The following is a 9,717-nucleotide window of genomic DNA, read 5'->3' as shown; positions in this document are numbered from 1 at the left end:
ATTGAAAAGTTGTTCAACATTTTTTTTTTTTAAATCACTAATTAAATTATAGTAATTTCATTTTTCTTATAAACAATATTGCCGATAATGTAAATAACCGATGTATATTTGAAAAGAAAAACAGTGTTTTTGGAGTCATAAAAGTCGTCAAGACATATTTTATTTTGAAACATTTTGAAAAATAGTTATATTATATGAGATATATAATTATATTATGAATTACAGTATTATAATGTTAGGGTACATTTTTCCACATTTTTATTCTTGATTACTGCTATTTTTTTTATTTTTTTTATTAATGTTCAAAATTTATTATTCTTTATTCTTTCTATCGTTTTTTCTTTCCTAACTTCAGCGACTTCTTTGACGGATAAGCTTAACTTTCTACAGTGGTTCATAAAAAGTTCCTTGAATATTCGTGAATCTATCCAACATAAAGCTAAAAAACAATATTATATGTTATTATGAGGGCAATTTATTTTAGTAAAGATATTATTAAATGATATGTAACGTGTGTAATTTATGATTACCATGGTTTTGCCTTGGATAATGTTCACGTACATTGTAAAACACGATATTATCCTTGTTGTCGTAATCAGTCATATACGTGCTAAATTGCCGCGTTGAAATACATTCAACTATGTGATCTATTCTGTTTATGATTTTTATTGCATTTGTACAATCCTTGAACGCCTCTTCTATAATCTGAAAATTGTTTATCAATTCTAAGTTTAATTCCATAAAAATCCGGTCATAAAATTTAAGTTCACCCAGACTTAAATATACTTATAATTAAAGGAATAAAAAAAAAATTCATTTTTTTATTAATTTGTCATAAATTAAAGTATAAATTACTGTGATGTATTATTTTTTTTGGGGGGGGGGGTTGGCGGGAGTTAATTTAATTTTTGCATTTTTTTACTAATAATAAATCAAATATTTTTTACTCGGATTCTATGAAAAAACCTAAAAAATGTTTTTTATTTTTCTATAAATTAATTTAGAAAATACTTTAGTAGTGGCAGCGGTATGCCAAGTACACGTCGCATTATTAGGAGCTTTAATGTTTTATTGCCTAAATTAAAAAATTAAAATTAATTTTAACATTATTTTATTTATTGCTATAATATAACACTATTATATTTTAGTTGTAGCAAAAAAAATATTATTATAAACTTTAATCTTAACCCATAAATTTTTCCAACGATTAGCGCATTCTTGTACCGATATGCTTTTTTCGATGGAATGGTGTTTTAAAATTTTACCAAATAAATCAGAATTTAAAAATTCTGAAACAAAAAAAAATACAAACATTTTGAATTTAATTATAAATAATGTATACAACTAATAATATTATAGTTAATGTTTACCATGACTTTTTCCTGTAGGCCTATTGAGGTAATCATTAGTGATTTGAACATCTTGTATGGTTTCACAGATATGCGGAATACAACGAACCATTGCAATAGGATGATTAGTATTATACCCCACGACCTCGGTGAGCACTTTTAAAAAACATTTGAACGAGTCTTCAATAATCTAAACATTTTTTATCAATACTAAGTTGAGTTCCATAACCAAATATTTTTAAAATAGTAATATTTATTACCTGATTATCAATTATCTCATATATTTGTGAGTCTTTTAACTAAAATAAAAGTATTTTCTTAAATAAAAATGACTATTTAGGAAAACTTTTTAACTTATATTATAAATAATTCAGCAAAATATGAACAAAAACCTAATTGTTTTAAAATAATAGTATGAATTACCTTTTTATCAACCAGTTTGACTTCAGTATTCTCATTAGGTGCAGCTAAACTTGTTATAAAAACTGAACTGAAAGCTTTATTCTTCTTAACCCATGAATCTTTCCAAATATTAGCGCAATTTTGTACCGATATGGTTTTTATGATGCAATGGTGTTTTACAATTTTACGAAATAAATCTAAATGTAAAAATTCTGAAACAAAAAAAAACATAACTCTTGAATGTATACTATATAATATATGATTTTGTTTGGCATTATTTTGGTCCCACTGTTCGATACCATCGAATGATTAATATTTTATAATTATTTGTGTTGTTAAAACAAATACATACTTAATTAGTATTTTAATTATATAAATGAGAACGATAATACTTTCTTAAAACCAACTGTTTAACAGCTTCGTATTGAAGAGAAAAATAAAAAAAATTATACACAACGAATAATATTATTGTTAATGCTTACCATAATCTTTTCCTGTATGCCCGTTGAGGTAATCATACGTGATTTGAACATCATTTTTGGTTGCACCCAAATACAAAGTACAAAGAACCATTTCAATAGGAAGCCTAGTATCGAACCCTTCGACTTCGGTGAGCATTTTTAAAAAACATTTGAACAAGTCTTCTATAATCTAAACATTTTTTATCAATACTAAGTTGAATTCCATATCCTAATATTTTTTAAATAGTAGTATTTATTACCTGATCATCAGATATCTCTTTTATTTGTAGGTCTTTAAACTAAAAAAAGAATATTTTCTTAAATAAAAATGTCTATTTAGGAAAACTTTTTAATTTATATTATAAATATTCCAGCAAAATATTAACAAAAACTAATTATTTTAAAATAATACTATGAATTACCATATCATTAATCATATCGGCTTCAGTATTCTCATTAGGCGCAGCTGAACTTGAAGATCCAGGCCATTCCGGTGTCATACAGTTAAATGCCAGGATAAAAAATAGTAATAAAATAGAGAACTTTAAAAACATTTTGTTATTATATGAAGTAAAAAGTAAAAGTTAAACTTTGAGAAAAAACGAATAATGTCTACCCACTACGAAAGCCTGTCTTGTATAGAATTGAAAAGAAAAACTAAAACTAACGAGTACATAAGTGTATTGAATATGGCTGCTATTGAATTTTTTAGGTGTGGCGTTATTATTTAAATTTCATGTGTGCAAATATAGAAATGCCTTTAGCGAAAAGGTGTGACTTTTTTTAAAATTTTACAAAACATAGGTGGGAAATTGTGTACCTATTGTAACACCATTACATTTATTTTATAAACTTCCATACGATATTTGATAGAAGACTATAAAAAAAATAAGAAAAATGAAACAACTTGTGTTTGTTTGAAAAAAAACCCCACATTATAATATTGTGTTTATTACTTGAGAATTGTGCAGGAATGAATGTGCCACTGCGATTAAAGTCATATACATAATATAACATAAATTTTTGTAAAATATTACTGTTCTTAAAAGGTCATGTGGACGTAACTAACAGGCGTTTTTCATATTTTGTTTGCTAGGCGACAGTCATTGTGGAAAATACTAGGTATTCGCTATAACTTGTGTAAATGTTATAATACTGCAATACTGCCGGGCAATAAAATATAGTTGAAACATACAACACAAACAACCAAACGGAATACTTAAAAAAAACAGTATTTCTTATAGTAATATAAAAAAATATTTTTACTCGTTTTTTAGAGTGAACTGAATGTATTCAGATACTTAATAAAAAAAAAATATATAATAAATACACGGTGTCTTTTTTTTCTTTGAACAATTATTTTAGGTATTTAAGTTTCACGGTCAATAAAATAGATACAATTTATGTAATATTTTATTCCATGTATTCTATTTGTTATAAATCTTTAGCAACTTTACAAATTAATTAAATAATCTATTGATTATTGACAACTGTTTTATACTATTGAAATGTATGTATGCAATTTTCATCAAATATAATTAATATTCTTGAACATAGTGTATTCTTCAATATTATTTTGCAATATCTAAAAGAAATATACATTTTTTAAATATATTTTTGTCTTGCAACAAACCAAATATTACTAAAAACCTTACAAAATTGTTGGTATTCGAAGTATGACAGTTAATGATAGCTGTGTCTTCATTAATTTCGTTATAGAGTGGTTATAAACCTAAAATTTCCTGATCACACTTAAACCAGAGTAAATTTCTAGATTGATGAGTGAATCGTCCCTAATTCTATACTTTTAGTTACGTTAATGGATAACCAAGATATTATAAAATAGAGACAGACTATCAACCCTAATGGTATCCACCCCAATAAACATAAAAATCTCTCTACAATGAATACATAATACCTAACGTTTTGTAAAATTCAAGAAACAAATGTGATTAAAAGTACATTAAATTAATTGACACCTAGTAGTAGTTAGTGCTATATGTAAATATTATTACAATGAAATAACAAAAGGGTTTTGGATGAGTTGTACCATTGTTTGCAGGTCAAAATTATGGTAATTTGGTTAGAACTATTAAAGAGATCCAGACTTTAATTTGTTGAAATAATCACAATTCATAATTAGTATTATCATTTTCATTGATCAATGTTTTGGTTATTATTATTATTTACATGTGTTATAATAAATATTATATTATTTATTTATTTGTATTGAATTGTTAAGGTTATGTTTTTGTTATTAAGTTTTCTTTTTCATCGGATGCTCGTGGTCTAAATGTTCTATTAAATATTATATATCTAATTGGTAATAAATAAATGTTTTTTTTTTTACAAAATTATAACAGGTTATGGGCCCAGGCACAAGTTATCTAATTAGATAAAGTTGTAAGGAGAAATATTATTGTAAGTTTTTTTTATTGATATTATCATACTACCCACAATGTCACGAAGAGAGGACAGATTCAATATCACACCGTTCGAAGGAATGAATTTTCCAATTTGGTAATTTTGGTATAGTATCATTGTTAAGGGAAAATGGGGTACTAGATGTTCTTAGTGCTATCCGCCCGTATAAAGCCGATGGGCAAGCTGCGTTTGACCAGAGGGATGCAAAAGCTACAGACTTAATTACGTAATGTACCGCCGACACTCATGTTGAGTATGTTCGGGAAGAATCAGCGAAGGAGATCTGGAACACAAAAAAAAAAAACGAACGAAATGGTACCTCTAGTCGTTTATATTTGTTAAAGAAATTGATTACAATGAAATTTGATGATAACGAGTCAATAGAAACTCATCTTAGTCAGTTTGATGATTTACTTAGACAAGTTAGATTATCTGGTGGAAAATTAGATGATGATCTAATTGCATGCATCTAATTCTTTTGACGTTGCCTGATTCATCTAATTTGGTGATTACAGCAATTGAAACTCTGTCATCAGACAATAATTATTAGTTATTGGTACCCCCCTCCCCTGCAATAAAAAGTAAGCCAAACTACAGCAATTTTTTTAATTTCCCTATTATATTTTAAAGATAAACACTAAATCTATAATAACCATTAACTATAATAAGTGCAATTTTTAGACCCCATATCTAAATACAACGCTAAACAAAATAGCAGTTCTTCTTTAAAATTAATAATTGCAAAGTATATATCTTTAATCGCCATTCTCGCCAGTTTGGCTTAACATTTAAATATAAGTTAGGCGATAGCTGTTGTAGTATTGTTAAACTATACCTCATTGTTAACTTCATAGTACGCCCCTATCGCACTTAGCTGTTTTAATTGTATCCAGTTTGTACATATCAAACAGCAACTCTGTGTCACGTGCACATTTTAAGTGTATTAAACTTAAGGCAAATAACAAATTTGACGTATTAATATAACTTTTAGTAATTTAAATTGTCTTTTTGCCTTCGCTCGGAGGACTGTATTCTACGTGGCACGTGGCAGAAACCGAGATAAGTTAGACATTTCGGTTATTGTTGTAGACTATGCAGGTCGTATTTGTTTTGTAAAATACAAAAAAATCGGCTCTCAAACGATATTTAGCATGGAAAATCATGTGATTATTAAGTATTTAATTGCGTTGATCGTTGCATGCATTGAAAACGATACCGGGTGTAAGGGCAGACTGCACGGGCCTAGACTGAATCATTCCAACTATATTAACAGGCCAGAACATTGGGAAGATATGTGGTTCCATAGGGTCAGAACTTCCGGTTCGCAAGGGACCGGAAAACGTAGATTGTCTACGGCTAATGTCAAATACACGGCATTAGACAAGTTAAGAACTATACTTTACATGATGAGATGCAGTTACGGACAAAAATTTAACTACTTTCTCAGATTAACGGTCCATTCAACTACTTGTGGTCAGCCATACAGGCAGCTCATAGGATGTCTCATGTATGCTATGTTAGCCTCTCGACCAGATCTAAGCTACTGTTAAAACTATTTTAGTCATTTCCAAAGTACTCCAGAAGAAATTCATTGGATGTATCTCAAAAATATTCTTAGATATATTAAGGGACATTGGTTTTTTCAATAATTTATAGAAAACAAAATTATGACATACCAATACTTGAAGGAATTGTTGATGCGGATTGGGCTAGTCATAAGGATAGGAAATCTGCGACAGGATAGATATTTAAGATATATCGTCAAACGTAAATATATAGATGGATCAATCGTCTCTTGGTCAACTAATCGTCAACCAACAATTGCATTCTCAAGTACCGAAGCTGAGTATATGGCAGCCAGCTTTGCTACTTGTGAGACAATATAGTTAAGAAACATATTAGAAGATTTTGGAATTAAATTATCAGAACCAATAACATTGTATGAAGATAATCAGAGTTGTATACAAGTGTCACGAAATCCAGGCCATCATCGTCGAACGAAACATATAGATATTCGTCATCATTTTATCCGGGAAAAGGTCGAGGAAGGTGTTATCGCATTAAAATACATATCAGCAAGCAGATATTTTGACAAAAGGGTTACAAAGGATATAGGTCGATATACACTACTATTAGTTTCGAATACGAAAATATTTCACTAGAAAACAATTTATGTTTTATTCATACAATCGTCTACCATTAGTTATTATAACATTATGCAAATTGTTGTTTTCAAGATTACGCAGTATTTTTCACACCAAAATTAATTATTCCGGCAGAAAAAATATAAAACGAATATATGTAATAGATTTACAGTATAAAAGTTGTTCAGATTTTTTTCTTTTGAAATTACTAATTAAATTATAGTAATTTTATTTTTCTTATAAACAAATTCAAACGCCATAATAAACCTTTACGATTTTTATGTAAATACTCTGAATTCTTACACTGGATCATAAGCGAGCACTTGCACCGTCTTAGCTTTCAGTACAACGCGAGCACGGAAGAAATGAACTATACTACTCCTAACATAAATAATTAAATTCACTTATAAGCACACGCATATTAGATATCATTTCAATTTTTTTTTCCCATATAAAAATTGTAACCAGTTTACAAATGTTCAAAAATATATTTATTATGTCACGTATAATATGTACTATAACTTTTAGGGTAGTATTCGGTACATTACCTTTTTTTAATAGGTAAAATTCATTGTAATTATTATTTTTAGACTTAAAGGTTAGGTTAGGTTAAAATAAAAAATGTGTTTGTATAAACTGCATTATTATTGACTTGGTAATTTGTTTATGGTATATAATTAATTTAAGATTAGTCACACTTGAAAGCCTAATAAAATAAATTAACTTATTAATACTTTAAGTTAAAAGTTTTGAAAAAATACTCCATTTCACGGTTTTACAGTCTTTATTTTTTTATTAGCTTTTAAGTACATATTTTATAATATATTAGCTGCTCTAGTTAGAGGCTGTGTCGCGGGGGGAATTTCAGGATGGTAATAAGAATGTTTGTGTATTTAATTCCAAAATAGAAAAAAAACTTGAAATTCTGTTCTTTGTTCAATTCCTATGGCCTTCGATAGCGACTTTGCGCTTCGACATTTCTCCCTAAAATCGTGCAAAGATGGGCAGGATTATTCATTCTGGATTACTGAATATACTGGAATATATTCATTTACAGTTACATAAATATAACAGTATCCCATATGAGATAAAAAAAATTATCTAATCGCCACGGATTTTGCAATCTTAAGTATAAACAGATATTTTATCAACGCTTAGGTTTGTATTGAAAATCTATTCATTTACTGTAAAAACGAAATTGTTTTTGTCTTTTCTGCTGTTTTTGTCGTTGTACTTGTACTTATTTGTACAAGTGTTTCAAATGCGAAAATATTTCACTAGAAAACAGCTTATATTTTGATCCATATAGGTCGATACAACTATCGTTAACCATTAGTTTTTATAACAATATGCAAATTGTTGTTTTCAATATTCCACAGTATTTTTCCCATCGAAAATATTTTTTCTGGCATAAAAAAACAAAACGAATTTTACGTGTAATAGATTCACAGTATACTTTAGTTAGATCTACTGCAATTCTAAAAACTACGGTTAAAAAAAACAATGAACATTTTTTTGCCGCTTTTAGGTAACTTTCATTTAGGTTACTATATTCCTTCAACTACACGTTATACTTAATAGCTATTAAAAAGTGGCTCAAATTTTTTTTTTTAAATCACTAATTAATTTATGGTAATTTCATTTTTCTTATAAACAATATTGCCAATAACGTAAATAACCGATGTATATTTGAAAAGAAAAAACAGTGTTTTTGGAGTCATAAAAGTCGTTATATTTTATTTTGAATCATTTTGAAAAATAGTAATATTATATAAGACATATAAATACATAAAGAATTAAAATATAATAAGAAATATAATATTAGACTGTTCAGTCAGGGTAAATTTTTTCCTTATTTTTTTTGTCTTTTATTGCATTGTTAATGACCTCTATTCCCTTCTTAATTCTTTCTGGCGTTCTTTCTTTCCTAACTTCAGCGACTTCTTTGACGGATAAGTTGAATTTTCTACAATAGTTCATGAAAAGTTCCTTAAATATTCGTGAATCTATCCAACATAAAGCTAAATAACAATACAAAAATGTTGAGTTTAAATATAAAAAATATTATATGTTATTATGAGAGCATGATGTGGAGCAGTTGTCACCTCAGTTGTCGACGAGACAATTCATTTTTAGTAAAGATATTATTAAATGATATGTAACGTGTGTAATTAATGTTTACCAAGGTTTTGCCTTGGATAAAGTTCATGTACAATGTTATCCACGATATTGGACTCATGGATGTTATCAGTCATATACTTGCTAAATTGGGCCGGTGAAATACGTACAACACTGTGATCTTTTTGGTGTATGATTTTTATTGCATTTCTACAATCATTGAACGCCTCTTCTATAATCTGAAAATTGTTTATCAATACCAAGTTTAATTCCATAAAAAATCCGGTCATAAAATTTAGCAGCGGTATGCCAAGTACACGTCGCATTATTACAAGCTTTAATGTTTTATTGCCTAAATTAAAAATGAAAAATAAATTTAAACATTATTTTATTGATTGCTAAAATATAGCACTAGTATATTTTAGTTGTAGAAAAACAAATATTATTATAAGCTTTAATCTTAACCCATAAATTTTTCCAATGATTAGCGCATTCTTGTACCGATATGTTTTTTTTAATGGAATGGTGTTTTAAAATTTTACTAAATAAATCAGGATTTAAAAATTCTGAAACAAAAAAAAATACAAACATGTCAAATTTAAATATAAATAATGTATACAACGAATAACAATATTGTATATTATTCGTTAATGTTTACCATGACTTTTTCCTGTAGGCCTATTGAGGTAATCATTCGTGATTTGAACATCTTGTAAGGTTTCACAGATAAGCGGAATACAACAAACCATTCCAATAGGATGACTAGTACTAAACCCCATGACATCGGTGAGCATTTTTAAAAAACATTCGAACGAGTCT

General features: G+C 27.8%; 1 protein-coding gene across 4 annotated transcripts; it reads right to left on the bottom strand.

Annotated features, from left to right (window-relative positions):
• Positions 1-268: 268 nt before the first annotated feature.
• Positions 269-9,711, bottom strand: LOC126847312 (uncharacterized). Of its 4 annotated transcripts, none has more exons than XM_050587437.1 (4): positions 9,557-9,711; positions 9,364-9,464; positions 8,963-9,137; positions 269-439 (listed from the first exon to the last, which is right to left on the bottom strand). In XM_050587437.1, exons 1-4 carry the CDS (start codon positions 9,690-9,692, stop codon positions 303-305), a joined length of 549 nt encoding a protein of 182 aa, XP_050443394.1. In that variant the 5' UTR covers positions 9,693-9,711; the 3' UTR covers positions 269-302. The 4 variants fall into 4 exon arrangements, with proteins under 4 accessions (XP_050443394.1, XP_050443391.1, XP_050443393.1 ...); XM_050587434.1 differs by lacking the exon at positions 269-439 and adding an exon at positions 8,500-8,801; XM_050587436.1 differs by lacking the exon at positions 269-439 and adding an exon at positions 8,500-8,786.
• Positions 9,712-9,717: the final 6 nt, after the last annotated feature.

The sequence above is a fragment of the Adelges cooleyi genome, unplaced genomic scaffold (assembly GCF_023614345.1).
Source record: "Adelges cooleyi isolate 19-005CV unplaced genomic scaffold, UGA_ACOO_1.1 ACOO_flye_CR_arks_rails_tigmint_CR_PRNA_94, whole genome shotgun sequence".
Lineage (NCBI taxonomy): Eukaryota > Metazoa > Arthropoda > Insecta > Hemiptera > Adelgidae > Adelges > Adelges cooleyi.
Note: the sequence above shows the minus strand (reverse complement) of the source record. Positions and strands in the feature narration are given on the sequence as shown.